At 37.8% G+C, this 16620-nt stretch overlaps 1 protein-coding gene across 1 annotated transcript in view; it reads right to left on the bottom strand.

Moving 5' to 3' along the window:
• Positions 1 to 960: 960 nt before the first annotated feature.
• Positions 961 to 16620, bottom strand: part of zmat4a (zinc finger, matrin-type 4a) — a 187297-nt gene continuing 171637 nt past the window's right edge. The window contains exon 7 of the mRNA XM_085181642.1: positions 961 to 11701. Within this exon, the coding sequence (XP_085037768.1) occupies positions 11674 to 11701 (28 nt within the window). The 3' untranslated portion in view covers positions 961 to 11673. The remainder of the gene's footprint in view (positions 11702 to 16620) is intronic.

Genomic DNA, 16620 nt, shown 5'->3' with positions numbered 1-16620 from the left:
AAAAATACCTGGTAAGTTTTTTTTAATGATCTGATTGTTAACAGACAGAACTGATTCGATTAGTGTCAACATATCAAGTCATCTTTTCATTTTTGGCTGTTGACACCTGACTTCTCTGTTAGTCTCACTTTTAACAGTCTTCCAGAAGCTCTTTCACAAAGACACTGGAAATCCCCTTTCCTCAGCATCAACATGATGATGACATTTAAGAGTTATAGCTATCTGGATCCATTGCCAATTAAATTGTATCGATTTATTTGTTAAATGTTATTCTGTTAAATACCTATAACTCCCAACATCCTTAGCTGGATTGTTCTGGCTGATGTGAAACCTGACATTCTGGGGTTTGGTCCAAACACAACACACCAATAAGTAAGCATTTTCCCCCTCAGACTTTACCCAGCAAAAGTCGATATATTTCGCTGACCAGCGTCTTGGTGAAAGTTTGTGTATATGACAACATAAATACACACACACAACAAAAAAGTTGCTAATAGTCTGATGCATAAACTGCTGCCATGTGTGCTGCCACCTTGCTCTCTAAATAGCTTTCCATCTAAACCACACAAAATAATCCCAATACTGTGTGAATCATTTTGAAGCAGACTATTTCCTGCTGTGTGCTATGAGAAAGGATGATGAGAAAGAACAGCCATGGAAAAGAAAGGTTCAAAATCTGAAGTTTGTGTTTAAAAACAGCTAAATGCACCTGAGGAACAGAGGTATTTCTAACATTAACACAGTCAGAGTGGAGAAGCCAGGCCATCAACGAGTCAAAGGTCTACATTTGATGAAAAAAAAAGTTACAAAAGAGAATTTTGAGTTTAATGAACATGAGTGCAGCTAAGTTACAGATATATAAATAACTGCAGTACAAGCTCTTTGTTTCACATGGATAAAAAGCACACTTCCATTTACTGTGGCAACTATTGCAGTGGAGGGTGATTTTTTTCTGGACGAGGTAAAGCAACCCTCAGGAATGCTTCAGTTAAATTTTCACTGATGGATAAAAGAAGAAAGTTAAGAAATTAAGTAATGCATTTTGGTGGTGCAATGGTCAGCACTGCTGCATCACAGCAAGAAGGTTCTTGGCTTGAATGTCCTTTTTGGCTGAAGCCTTTTGTGTGTGCCTGTGTGGATCATCTGCAGCTTTTCAGTAAGTACTCCGGGTTTTTCCCAACATTTATATTAGCTTAATTGTTGATTCAACAACTGGCAAAGGATATGAAGTAGCTTTCTACACATGTAAAAAATGAAATGCAAGGCAGGAACTTGGCACAAGAAATGTTATGCTTAAGTAGAGCCTCCTGGAGTCACTACCAAGTCACTCTCTGATGTAAATATGAACTTGGTATATTTACTATAGCCATATCTGCCATTGTAATTCTATAGACTGTATAAACTTTACACACACATTTTTTTTTTTGTTTTGTAACTGTAGAGAATGTAGAGAAATGAGACCCGGGTAAAAGACAATAGTAGCCATTCTGGCTAACCACAGGTTAATAACATTGCTGTCAAATAAATCAAAACTGTTTCCACAGACTCTCCGTTGATCTCTTATGCAGACTTACAGCCACAGCAGTTTACTATAAAAGAAACCCAAGCTCAAATTACTTAACCTGTAAAGGTGCAGGCTTTGCTGCTTGCAAGGAGCTGGTTATTTACCAGAGGAAACTATCATGATATTTTACACTGCATGCTTTCATCTCGTGTCTGATAAGCTAAGGAAGTGATTTACTTTTCCTGACTAAGGCTTTTTTTTCTGTATCCATGTGTTTGTCCGGTCTTTAAGTCTGAGGTCATTAGTCGTGTCTGGGCCCAAACTCTGCTGCAGGTCCATAAGTCAAGTGATCACTGTGGCATCACTGAGAGTTGAAAAACTGTCTAAATTATTTAATCTGTAATAAAATGATCAGTGTGGCTGTTCTACCAGGTGTAACAATTAAGTTTAACATCCAGGCATCCATGAAAACGGAATTTATGACATTTAACAGAGTTAGAAGTTAGCACGGCGTTAGCTCACTAGCTTCCATCTAAATACAACATAGCATGTCCTGACTGAGGGATTTTCGGAAACCAGTTAAGATGTACAGCTCTGCTATCACGTCTGACATAAATGAAGACAGAAAACTAAACAACAGTGATGTTTGTAGGGTTACTGAAGTTTGGCTACCTGGTATATAATGATGTGCTACGTGATCGCTAGCAACACAGCTATGTCAGCATAATAAACACAGTGAAGCTGGAGGATGAGATTAAATAGAACAAGATACAAAGCATTAAAACATGTTAAAAACACAAAAGCCTTATTAAACACAGGGTAGTTTGGACCCAGAAGCAGGATTTATCATGTCATCACTTAAAGACCGGATAGGTTCGTGCACATTTCTGAACTCATGTAAGAATTTATAGTCTTGTAATATTTGTCTGTATGTGCCATCTGCCCTTCTTCCTCATCCCTGTATATCACGTGTAAAATTTACTTCAGTAACGAGAGCAGATTTGCAGAAGACTTCAGGGAAAGTTAAAGAGCCCGTGTTCCTGCCTCAGGAAATTATGAGGCAAAAAATAATTTATTAATGTACCATTAAAAATTGATTCATGTTCATTACTTTCTTTGATAACTTCCATCCACTTTGTATGCAGAGAGGGAATTTAATTTCCTCCAAAGAGGAAAGTGGTTTGATGCAATAAGTGCTAAATATTCTTTACAATAGATGGTTATGGTAGGGGTCAGTCAGAAATCATGATACACATACACTTACAGGAAAGTAAGGAACGTACATGTTTTCAGTAAAGGTGCTAACTTATAATAGAAAGACAAAATTCCTGGGGAAAGGTTTAAAAGCTATTTTTGGACTGCTTTCATTTTAGCAAAGACAGTTGATCTAAAAAAAAAAAAAGGTGGCTTGCGACTCATCATATTGAGCTATTCTGTTGTCAATGAGTTTTAGTAGTGTAAATGTGTGGACTGAGAATAGAAATGGGAAAACGACAACAAACTGCAGATAAGGCTGTAGCATAACCCTCCATATTTTGAAGCTTTAAAGGCAGAGATTTGGTCACTAGCTAATAGCTAAGGTTAGCATTACAGGTTAGCAGAATTCTTGCTAACTTGTGTTAGCTAACCCGTGCATCCATTTTCTTCTCCTTATCCAATTCAGGGTTATGGAGTATGTTAGCTAACAGAATGATAAAATAGTAGAATTTCACTCACCAAAAACTGGAGTCCATACTTGTTGGAGAGGCTGTTAGTACAATTACCTGCATAGGAAGACATACTGTTTGTGAGGTAATTCTAACAGCACTAAAAAGTTGTGAGGTGCAGTTAAATGACTGTAATAAGTGGAAGTGAGGCCTAGCAGACAATTTTCAGCAACAACTGGAAGTTGTGTAGACCAGTGTATGTCCTCTGTCTTGAATGCTCTCCTCTGTGATTTTTCCTTGTATGATTGTATTCCAGTTTGGTTAAACTTCAATATTCCACTGGGAATTTTTTCATGAGCCACAATAAATGCTCACCTTATTTTTGGGTCACTCTGCTACTCTACTATAAATCTTCCTTATGAAACAATCTATATTACATAAATAGTGTTTAAACACATTATGCATGCCTTTGGAGTTACTGAAGATGCTATGTATATGGAATATAAAGAATCTGGTTATTTTCTCCTGGAATTTAAACTCACTTTGTCATTGGCACGTAGTTCTTCAGCAAAGCTCCTTAATTCACTTGCTAATTCCTTCACTACAGGAAAAGAGTAATTTCACATATTTTGTATGCATCGCTACAGATAGCATTAGGGATTTGCACTGGATTGGTTTGGTTCTGTCCCAGATGTATATGGCTTCTTTTCTCAGTTCTTTCTCTTCTGTTTATTCTGTCTCCTAGCTTAAATTGGCACACATGTGAGGGTGAGCTCTGGGAAAAGGAATACAGATCCCATACTCATCCACAGTCCTCAAAAATCCTCCTTTTCCTTTAAAAACAAGGCGAGAACTGCACAATCCTCCATGTTTTCCAGCCTGTGGGCGCCAACTCTTTTTTTTATTGCTCTCATCATGTTCAGGTACAGGAGTGAAAATCACAATTCAAGCGATCAAAAGAATACCTACACATAAGCTATGACTTTGGGTATCATAGTGCTAGGGTGTGGAATCTAGTTAAAGAGCATCCAAATGACAATGCTTGCTTCAGCTATTTAAATAATCTCACAAAGCTTTAGTAAAACTGTTGAAAAAAAGGATTGTCATCAACTAACTCCTGCAGTCTTATGATGTTTTTGCATAATGATTGATGGCTTGGCATAAAAAAGTGATACTGACAAATTGATGAATGTATGTGGTAAGATAATTTAAATGACTGTTAGAGGTCAGCAACGATGCTTTGGTAACACTGTGGCTTCCTTCCCGGCACGCCTCCTCATGCAGAAACTAATTTGGGACCTTTTCCCATTTACATTCTATGATTCAAATTTTAAAGCAGTGAATTAATGAGTCTTGCTTCTTGATGGGCCGCTGTTGTCTGCATAGCTTAATTAGAATAATCTATCATCATGGGTCAGTACACACCAACCCACACTGCCGAAAAATTTCAGTAGGAAAAAAATGTGATGTAAGGAGCTCCAAAGTAGAGAATGAAGGATACATGTAGACGATTCAAAGAGAACCGTCCTTTCTGATAATCTTCTTTATCCGTATGTACTGGATATGAATCACGCATATGAAATTAATCAAAGCCTTTCATTTGTGATTGTGATTGGATTAACTTTTTTGGATTTCCTTCCTTCCAATGGTAGCAGTGGGTTTCTGATGGTCTGGGGAGGCATATCTTTGGTGAATGACAGTTGATCTGCTTAGTGCTTGGCTGTAAGCACAAGTCCAGGGCCTAATGGATTGCAGAGCCTCATGCCACCCTCATGGAGTTTCTGACAATTTGATTAGAAACATGCACATGAGTAGCTCACTAAAGGTTATATTGTAGGACTTGGCAGTGCTTCCACAGTTCCTCCTTGTACAAAGGAGCATAAACTGGTCCTGCTAATTGGATGATGTCCTTGTACAATCCTGTTCGGCTGTACTTGTGTATTTGTCCATTTGCTGGTATCTCCTCCACACTCTTGAGACTGTGCTGAACCATTGATACTTTCATTTGCACCAATGGTGCATGGATTCATGATGGTTTAATGCTAACACCCATACTCACACCCATTTGAATGCTACAGTATGCTAGCCACAGTGGTTAAATATTGCCTTAAATCTCTATAAATTGTCAACAACAGTAATGTCCATTTATTATTTCCGGATCCCAGATCTTCTCTCAGCAGTTGTTTCTTTGCAGCATGAAGAAAAATGTTCATCATGGTTTTTTGTGTGTTTTATTTTCTTTATTTTCTTCTTTATTTTTGGATCTTGAGAGAGCTCACTGGTTTTACCCATCATGAGATGTTTCTTGTGTGACACCTTGGTAATATGACATTATTTTTATTGGCCATCAGTTGGGATTGAACCAGCTGATAAACTAAGTGGGAGGATTGCTTTCTAATTACTTATATTAGAAAGCAATCTAATATTATTAGTAATATTGGTATATAGCTAATATCTAATTACTTATATATTTCAGATGATGTCATGACTTTCCATGCCTTTTTGCAACTCCCTTTCTTCATGTGTTCAATATTTTTTCACTGTGTTATTTCTCATTATTACACATAACTAAATTTATGGACGTCTATGGTTTGATTTCTTTGCATGTGTAGATTGGATGGGGTGTTACCAACGTCTGGTGATAATTTTGTGTCAGTGGCACCTTTAGAAATATATTTACTTAGAAAATTGGTGATGTGTTCAGTACTTACTTTACCCGCTGTATAACGAATATATTTGCCACTTAAACAATCGTGAGTGGAAATCCCATAACACCACAGATGGCAGTTGTTCTGCCCATCTGCTGTTATAAGTACCAGACAACATTTGCGCATATGTAGCAAATATACCATCTGTGAAGGAAAGAAAATCCCTTTAAAACTCAACTTTTTGGCAAACCTAACTAACATTTAGGGAGGTTTCACTCAATATTTTTAGACATAACATTTTTAATTTAAAGTTAGATCTGTTTCTGCATTCATTTAGATAAGTAGTAGTCTTGTTAGCTAGTAATATCTGCCTAGACACCTTATCAAAAAGGCTGCTGTACATACCACCTACTGCAGACAGACACGCTATCTCTGCTCCAGCATGTCGTCAGTGTATCATCAGGAAGTTGCTTTAACCTCCTAAGACCCGAACTCTTTCACGCCATGCATTTTCCATTTCTCTTTGATATTTGTGCATATTGTAAAAACAAAGACAAACAAATTACCAGATTTTTTTTACCTTTTTTTTTTTTTAAGAAAAATAAGAGCAACATATAATGGATTGGATTTTAATGGATTGGATTTTATATAGCGCTTTTCAAGGCACCCAAAGTGGTTTACAATGCCACTATTCATTCACTCTCACATTCACACACTGGTGGAGGCAAGCTACAGTTGTAGCCACAGCTGCCCTGGGGCAGACTGACAGAAGCGAGGCTGCCATATCGCGCCATCGGCCCCTCTGGCCAACACCAGTAGGTGGTAGGGTAAAGTGTCTTGCCCAAGGACACAACGCCCAGGACAGAGAGCCCAGGCGACCTTCCGGTTACAGATGCGCTTCCCAACCCCCTGAGCCACGGTCGTCCTCAAAATCCTCAGTAGTATATTGTCCTCGTAAGTGGATATCAGGCCCATGTAGAGTAAAATTTAATATTTTAGTCTAAATAACCCACAATGTGATGTCCACATATGTGGACGCCAGGTCCTAGGAGGTTAAATTCAGCAGTCATGAGAATGTCTTTATCTTTGTGTACATATTTTTTCAAAAATCATAAAAAAACAGTCTGAATGTTTGCCTATTGATGTAACCATGGATCTATATAGTACAGACTTTTAATGCAGGATCTAATTTAGATTACAATCTAATTACAATCAGGTGCCCTACCGATAGTTGCATTTTTTACTAAAAGTATATCCTATTTAAGTATTTAGTAACATAAAGGGTATTTCTGGTCAACCGAGGTGGGTCTATAGGCATTTTGAATCATAAAGGAAAACTATAATTCTCTCTTTATTATGACACTCTGGTTCTTTATTGGGATAAAAACATTGTGATTATGATAGCTTGTCAGTCAAAGAGATACAGTCATGTGAAGAACAAAGGGTTCTGTGCATTTCTGTGAACACCTAAATATACTTTACCATATGTCAAAATTACGAGGATAAGAAACAACCAGGTTATGTTAATCAAATGCACTTGATTAATTGATGTTTGACGCAACAATACTATTACTACTACTACTACTACTAATATTTTAAAAGTAATAATAATACAATAATTGATAAAAAAAACATATGTTTTGTCAGTTTGTTTGTCTGAGGTTCAGGTGTGTGTTAAGGATTAGAAAGCAATCCTGCCAGAAGGGGATATCCCATCAAATTCACCCCAAAGTCAGGTGAAATGCTCAGAGAAACTGCAAAAATAATAGAGTAAGTAATTTTATTTAGTAGAAAATAAAATATTGTATTCAGAAACATGCATTTATTAGTCTGTAATCATGTCTTCTAACGACCTTATACATTTTCATTGGAATTAATCCACTGAAAAACTCATAAGCGTGGGCGCCGTTTGTTAAACCCACCATGGTGCAGAGATGGACACTCCACCTAATCACATTGTATATATGTGGTTATAGTCTAGCCGTACACATAGTACATCAAAGGCAGAGAAGAAAAGAACTCATAGGCATTCACGTAACATTGAGCTAAATATGTTTTATCATCCAAGAAGCTAAAATGCGAAAGCAAAAGATGTGACCATCGTTTTATTCGCAAAAAGTAGTAGAAACAATCCAGCTGTTATGGAGAAAAGTCCTACAGTGGCCACCACAGCTAGGATTATGCACTTGAACTAGGAGTAAAAATAACAGAATTCCTTAACACCAATCTGCACTCTACAGACATCTAGTGATGTGATTTTACATAGTTTAGTTTTAAGAGAGCTGTGCACAAATAATGCCCGCAAATATCAATTAAATGAAATGACCAAAATAAAAGTGTGCCATAAGTCCTCCTCAACAATGTGAAAGACTCATAGTCACACAGAATACGATTACTTCAAGTTGTCACTGGTAACTGTGGTTCTACACTACTGACTCACTACCTTAAAAGTTTAATGTGTTCTGATAGGCTTTTTTAAAATTATTAAAAATAAGATGAAAAAACAACACAATAAAATAAACAAAAAACAACTTACAGAAGAAATCATTGCAAGTGTCTTTTATTCGTTTCTCAGACACAATAAAGCACATAACCCAGAGCACAACAGGACTAGGGGGTGTATGAGCAAAGGACATCCTGTGATGAAGGAGAAATGACTGATTCAAAGCAACGCCTGGACAGAGACGTTATTACTCAGGCTGAGCAATGCAATTCATTTTTTTTCCTCGTTGCAATAATAAATCATACGTGCATGTCTTATTTGCAATATTAAAAAACACATTTCTAGAAATTATTCATAATGTCGTTGGCGGTAGCATCTCACACATCAGCTGGCGGCTCTGACATCAGCCAGCGATTCTTCCACTTTTCAAATCGAGATGATAATCTTATTCTTTTCCTCTACAGTACAAATCTCCAACTCCATATTTAAGTGATTTCAGCTGTCAATAACCTTAGAGGTCTGAGAAATTAAACGCTTTAACGACACAGTCAAAGCTACATGTTAATCAAGCACAGGTCTGCAGTTGACACAGCACTGAAAATGATAGTAGATAAAATCACTTACATTGTAAACAGATAGCAATTACAACTTAATCTGGTCCACAACAGTGATATATTATTCATCTATAGTTTTCCTCATAGTGCTCATTTATACAATACTGGCTTTTAAGTCAACATCTTTAATTTCTTGACATGACATGTAAGAAAGAAGAATGCTACATAAGCTTTGAATAATATATATACTGTCTATATATGTAAAGCTGAATTACCCTTTAAAACACTTCACATCAATATCAAATACTGTGAAACCATTACAGTTATACTTCAGTCCTTTCTACCTCATCTACCAACACATTCTACGAGTCTCTATGGTGGAATGGATTCAGTACATTTGAATGTTCAGCTCTCAACAACATTGTTAAATTTCACAAAAGCATCCAGTTACACCTCCCTGAGATGAAGACCATACTGAAATGAAAGGAAATATATTTTTTTGAAACACTGACTATATATATTAGACTGTATATGCTGCATTGGACAGCAATTTAAAACAAAACAAAGTCCCTCTTTTCAACGTGCGGTAGAGATCATGTCTGGTGACATCTTTTTATAACCAAGAGAAACCTAGCTGTTCTTTGTAACAGGTGTGATCAACAACTTTTTTTCCCAATTTAAACCATACCTGAAAAATTCAAGATCAGCTTTTCAGATCAGTCTGTGGAAGTCGCATTTTGTCTACCTTTACTTGTAATTTCCACTGGCTCTCCCAGCGCAGTGTGTTCGTGTGGCCAAACATGACAGATCATTACAGTATGGTGGCACAAGACAGGTAATTTTCTGTCAGTGTTCTCCCTCAGATCCCACAGGAACATGGTGTTGACAGTCTCACTTTGTCATGGTGCAAAATCCAGTGAATGAGTAACAACAACCATGCTTCTGGTTTCAAGCATCATCTACCATTAGGCTTTGAAATTTATGTCACTTTCAAACATAATTTGAAGGTGGTCCATTGTGAAAGTTTGTAAATGTAAATTGTCAGAACAGAACTTCCAGGGAGGGTCTAAAAATAGCTGCGCTGGAAGCCGTCTGAACCTGAAAAAGATGATCTTGAACTGAGCCAAATTGAAATCAGGTAAGGTTTTAACCTTAACATATGCATGTGTATCATATATATCGTTCCCAATCCCAGAACTTTTTTCATACCTTAAAAACAATTTTAATGTAATTTTTTTTGTTTGATTTTGACATTGTTTCTGTCAATGATGATAACAGATGACTTTTTATTATTGAAGTCGTCTGGGACCGCTTGAAAACAAAGACAAATTTCGACAGGGGCAAGAAACATGGGACCCAAACAACCAGACAGTTAGAGTAGCTCAACCTGAAGCCCAGAGTTAGCTGAAGATGTCGAATTACAATGGCACAACCAGTGCGGTAATAATGTCTGGATGGCCTTATACATGGAAAAGATTGACTGTATGTGTGACTTTCAGTCTTTTGGAATGTTCTAGAAATTCTTTGAGGCAGCCCTTCACTTCCTATGATGCAAAGCTGTAGGACAAGGGTGCTCCAGACATCAAACAGTTCTTTTAGTTAGATGGTTCCTGTTTCTAAGTCTAGTTTATGCAAATGATTTGGTACCAATGGAATTAACTGGCAATAGCGCTCTTTTCTGTGTATGTCTGCAGAAGAATACTCCCAGCCCTAGACCTCATGTGAAGACCTCAAGAGCTTGCAACGCAAATCCTTTCATGCTGAAACGAAGCTAACTGGGTGGAGAACTTGGGGCAGATGAGCTAAGTATCCTGGAGGACCTGAGGAGAAAAATATCTGTGCTGCTTTGCTTGGGATGATGCTGGGGTACATGGATAGAGTTTGGGAAATCCTTCTTTGTTTCTCCTTTAGCAAAGTTTGGCTAACTTTTTCTGACTTGTCTGATTGTTTGACAGTTTCTTACCCCACTTGATTGCTTTACAGTGATGTTAGTTGTTCCCAGATCACAGAAATTAACATGGTGAAAGCAAAGTTCTTACCATGGTGCCAGTACTGGCAAATTAAAAGTGTTGAAAGCTTCTATTTGAAACTTGTAATCCTGTGTAGATGCAGACAAATCTCACCAGTTCTGGTGGTCTTCTTACAGCACAACCAAAACCCCAGAAAAAAGAGCAATTTAGTCTTCAGTATGGCCAATAGAAGACAATACCAATGCAACTCATTGTTAGACTTCTACTAGTGTCATTATTGCCATTAACCCCTTAAAAGCTACAAGGGGATTTAGGTCCAGAATGTATGCACTACATTACACTGTTACCTTACATAATTTAGGGCAATGATTTAACAATGTTAGACACTATGCATGTGTTACATTAAAACTGAGCAAAAGCAAACAAACCCTTATATTCTTAATTCCATTTACAGTACTTAACATGTGAAAAATAAAGCTAAATTCAGTCCATGCATGTTAGAAAGGCTGCTGCGAATCAGATCCACTTTAATATTCTCAGACGGTCAGTGGACCGAAAAAACAAACAATTAAAAACAAGAAAAGGGAAAAAAAAGCAGAGAATACAGCTGCAGTGTGAAGTCAAAGGTTTATGGTTTGGGAGTGGCTAACAATGTGGAGGAACTGCACTTTATATTGACAGGTGAGGGAGCTGATGCAGTGCTAGTGTTAGAAAAAAAATATCCAAAACAGACAGAGTAAAAAGCCAGAGAGAGATGGAAATAGAGAGATGAGGAGAGAAATTGAAATAGTTTTGAGAGGAGCGAAAAGCAGGGCGGAGGCAGAAAAAGCAGGGCAAGCTGAACACAGCTTGTCTGACATCAATCCAGTAGTAGTTTTTTTTTTTTCTTTTTAATCGGCGTCCCACGCTCACTGGACACATATCTGATTCTTCAGACTGTTGGAGAAAAACAGAAAGAGACGGAAAAGATTCATCAGTAATACACTTCAGATATTGTATACACAGTTTATGCAGCACATGGCAAAATAAAGGAAAAGAAACATTTTGGTGCTGGCTGCGGTCGCCATTGATTTACACCAGTTAAGAATCATAAAAATGTCAAGAAACTCATCAGTTTCACAATGGATAAGAAAACGATGTCAAAGCTTACACTCACTGGACACCATTAGGTCCACTTTGCTAGTCCTGGGTCTGACCCTGTCTTGCAGATGTCGCAGAAGAAATCGAGACTCATCAGACCAGCTAATGTTTTTTCCAGTCATTTAATGTCCAACTTTGTGAACTGCGTGTGTTGCTGGACTGAAAAAAAATCAACATCTTCCACACTGCAGAGCTTGGAATGACATATACCACCAAGATATGATAAATAGGTAGAAATTGGAGTTTTTCAGTCTTCAAGCTCTTCTTCTTTTTCAGAGATGCTCTTCTACATACTTTGGCTCTATTGAGTGATTATCGGAGTTACTGTTGTCTTTCTTTTGTCGCGTTTGTTTTCTGAGAGAGGATGAACAAACTCAAAGATGAATTTTATTTATAATGAAGTTTATTAAATGGTTGAAGGTTCCAGTTACAGCACTGCGGACTTCTCTCTGTCCGGCTGTCCTGACAGACAAAGGGTGCCACTCCTCAGTGAATAAAGTTTTAATAATAGCATAGAAATATCACATGAATATGATTGGTTAAAAATTTGGTGAGACTTGGCTTTCCATAGATAGTGTTTGGTCCAGTTTCTGTCTCCTCCAATCAGGCATCTTTCTCTCCGTAAAAGAAAACTCCTCCCCATTTCCCTGTTGCTATGCAGTTTAGTAGTTTTTAATTCAAGCTCACCCCGACTGCACGTGTGTGTGGGTTCCACCGGGCACCTATCTCCACACCATAACATTTTCACTTCAAACCAGTCCAGCCATTCTCCTCTTTTATCAAAAACACATTTTCAACCAGAGAACTGAGCTCACCGGATATATATATATATATATATATATATATATATATATATACACAGTATATATATATATATATATATATATATTTAATTATTCTCTGTAAAGCCGAAAAGTGGTTGTGTGGGAAGTCTCTGAAATTTAAGACTAGCTTTGTTCCCCATTCTGACGCTCAAATTTCAGCAGGAAGTCTAAATGCATTGGGCTTCTGCCATGTGGTTGGCTACTTAGAAATTTATGTTAATGAGCAGGTAAATGGCGTGCCTCGCAGAGTGACCAGTGTATATATATCAAAAGACAAACCAAAAATCTTTGAAAAGTTTTAGGCTTCCTTTTGAATTTTGCAAAAGTTTTGAATTGAAAAGAGTAAATATGATTATTGATTGATTTATGGAAACCATGCAGGGTTTGGTTTGTTATATATTCTGAGAGGGCAAAAAAAAAAAAAGATTTTGTTTGTGTTTTCTCCTCTTCAGCTGAAATTTTAAAATAAATAAAACAGAATAAATAGAAAAAAGAATACAGGAAAAGAATAAAGGTGTTATTTGGATGTAGATTATTGGATGTAGATGTAGATTATCATTTAAATTGATATGCAGAGCCTTTTCCTGTTTGTTTTCTTCATATTTTTTTTAAACTAATATTGCTGAAAAAAAAACACCAACACCAACATCTTTTAATGCTCCAAACAGATGAGAGAATCTGGCTGCTTGTGTTTCTTGTCATGTTCTGTCGCCTTCAGCCTCAGTTTTCCTTTATATATCGTGTTGAATCTCCATCAATCCTGCACATGCTGTACAAAAACAATATGAGTGTGTAGTTCCAAACACATATTTAAATTTAAACTGCTGTGCAAAACATACAACCATACCTCAGCTGCCATCCTCGGAGCATCCCAGATAGTAGTATCTGTTTTACTATTTTATTACAAATACAAAACTTCATTCATGTTTTTGTGGCGTGGCCCTCCAGTGTTCTGAGTAAACATTAATTTAGTCTGTTCAAAATGAAATAGAGAGACACCAGTGCCAGAGTGGCCAATGGGGGCAACGGGAGAATTAAACACATCCATTTACATATTGTAAAGTTGAACCTGCACACACAGCTCTTTCTCTCTTGTTTTTTTTGTTTGTTTTGACATTGCGAAGTTTTAAAATGCCAGATGACTGCACAACTGCTGAGACATAATGGTAGTTATTGTTCAAAATAATGTTGCTGGTTTTGTTTTCTATGAAAAATATGACAGCTCAGTATGCAGCAAAGATTTGAAGAAAAAAAAGGTTTTGGTAATCAACTTGTATTTGCAGTCAATCATGTCTCTCATTAAATAGTAAAGAAAAGAAAACAGATGGATGTAAATCAAATTAAGGTTAATGAATCTCTTGTCACATTGCAGTTTTGTATAGTACGTTTTACATGCAGAAACTTGGTGTGCTGAAATGACAGAAAAATAACCAAGGTGTCTGTAGCCTTCTGATTTTAATGCCAGTTAATAATCACTTCATTCATCCATCTTTCTGCCCCTTGTCCTGTCACAGTTCCTACCAGTAGGACATATCCACAAGACTTAATCTAGGAGGTGCGCATGAGGCATCCAAATGAAAACCACTTCAACTTGCTACTTGTTATGTGGAAGAGGACTATAACCTGTCCTAAACTACGGAGCTTTTCCAAGACAAGTTCCCACAGAGGAAGAGGAACATCCACTACATGCATGTATGGCCATAGGTGAGGGTGGGGACATAGATCAACCAGTAAAAAAATACAGCCATACAGCTGTTTACTCAATGCATTTGAAGCACTTTATCTACAACCATGGTCAAGTTTGAATCAGGAATGAACCCACAGGCTATTCTCCACATAGGTGACCGCCTCTGAGCAAGCACTTGCTGAAAGTGGGAAGGAAAAAAATCCTTTTTAAAAAGTTCAGCAGAACCAGGCTCAGGGCGGGGCTGCTATCCCCTGTGACCGATTAGGGGTGAGAGGAGGAAGAAAGGACAAAACAGACGCTGATGTTCTTTGTGGAGAAAGGCCATAGTTGAGTTTGAAGCAAGACGCCTGCACTACCAAGACTGCAACCTTATTCTTTCAGACACTATCCAGAGCTTGTCTCCATAGTTAAGGGAGGGAATGTAAAAACAAATGAATGGCTTTGGTTTCAAGCTCAGCTGTCTCTTCACCACAAGAGACTCGGGTACACTCATCCACTTTAATTTAGCCAATGCACCTGCCAGTCTTCCACTCCACAAAGTCCTCTAGGAGTTTTCAGTGGGTTGGGTGGAGTGAACTCACCTAATCCTCAATAAGACTGGAGGTTTTTTTGTAGTCCCCGATTCAATGATTTGAATGCAGTTCAAAACATGACAGCATGGCCTAAAATGTATGTCCAGTTTCCTGAGGGCCTTTATGTGTCAAGGCCTAGGGGCAAAGGCAGTCAAGGGGATCCAACACCTCTGCATGAATGAGTTATTGTTTGCATGCCAAAGATTTAATTGACAGAGACAGACTGAGACAATTTAGCTGATAGAAAGCTCAGTGATACTGTGGCGGGGCGTGGCCTGCGGTGCCGTGCAGAGGAGGCGGACTCACTTGCACGGCATCCGCAATCACGCCCCGCCGAATTAAATATTGTACTGGGTCCTGTGGTTGGCGTTGTTGTTGTGGTCGTTATGTTGAGCTGGCAGCGGGAGAGCTGCAGCTCTGGGTGCGGATGTACAGCAACGCATGAACGTGCACCAGCGTCTGCCGTGGTCGTTTACAGATACATAATGAAAAACGAACCTAAGACATGAACCTAAAAAAATGAGCTGCCTACATACTTACCAAGCAGCAGGAACAATTGACTTTATACTTTCAACTGAAATTATGTTTCAACAGAAATGTAATTTCTTTGTAAACGTAAACATATAACATGAAATATGATTTAAAATAGATCCTCATAAGGATTAGGCCAGGTGGTTTGTTTTTAAAAAATAAATTATTTAGCATTATTTCTTTTAAAGATATTTGCCTTTGAAAAATCTGGAATTGAGATACAATAACTGTATAGAAATGTAGGTTTTCTGAAAGAAAGCTGACCTTGATTTACAATATTCTTAACTTTCTAGTTCAGTGTGTCAGGTCAGAAAATATTCTTATTTTTTCTGTGGCTCAGTCCCTAAAATTTGCACAAATCTGCATGTCTTTCAAACTACCGTCAATGACTGATGCACACTTGGCCTGCAATTCATTTCAACAGCCATGTTTCTGTACTTGTGCAATGTGAGACATCTGGAGAACATTCCTTTTGAACTTTTGAAAGTATGATCTGCTGCAGATAAGTTTCAGCACTCAGTTTATACAAGTGGTTAGTTTAAGCACTGTTTTAGAGACTAATGATGCATAGTTCCCTAGAGGAAATTCTTAAAGCTATTGCAGTTGATTGAAAAATCAGATAAGTATATATCAGCAATAAGTTGATTTGCAGAATCGAAAAGGTAGAGATCTGGTTCTGTCTGCCATTCTGCTCCTTTTTGTTCCATGCACTCAATGAAATCGTTTTTCTTTCTCTTGACATCCAGTGTCAAAAAGTTGCCAAGTAATCACAATCGTTGTGTGATTGAATAGGTGACTTCAAGCTTTTTCTGCATTGGTCCAGCAACCCAGTCCAACAGATGGCCTCATCTTATCGCTTTATCATTACAGAGTTGCTGTCCTGACGTCTCCTCGATTAGCAGGACTGATGTACTCCCAGGTTCAATCGGTCAACACAATAAAGACTCAGTCACGACACACCAAAGGCTGTCTGTCCCTCAGACAGCACAAACAAGTGTGCCCATGGTTTGATAGAGCAGATGGGGAAAAAAATTCAGAGGCATCGTGCAATTTAGCCCAGTGGGGACACACAATAACTGCACAATTGTGAGCAGGAACATG

The sequence above is a fragment of the Neolamprologus multifasciatus genome, chromosome 12 (genome assembly GCF_963576455.1).
Source record: "Neolamprologus multifasciatus chromosome 12, fNeoMul1.2, whole genome shotgun sequence".
NCBI lineage: Eukaryota > Metazoa > Chordata > Actinopteri > Cichliformes > Cichlidae > Neolamprologus > Neolamprologus multifasciatus.
The sequence above is the reverse complement of the archived record's forward strand: the minus strand, read 5'-3'. Positions and strand labels throughout refer to the sequence as shown.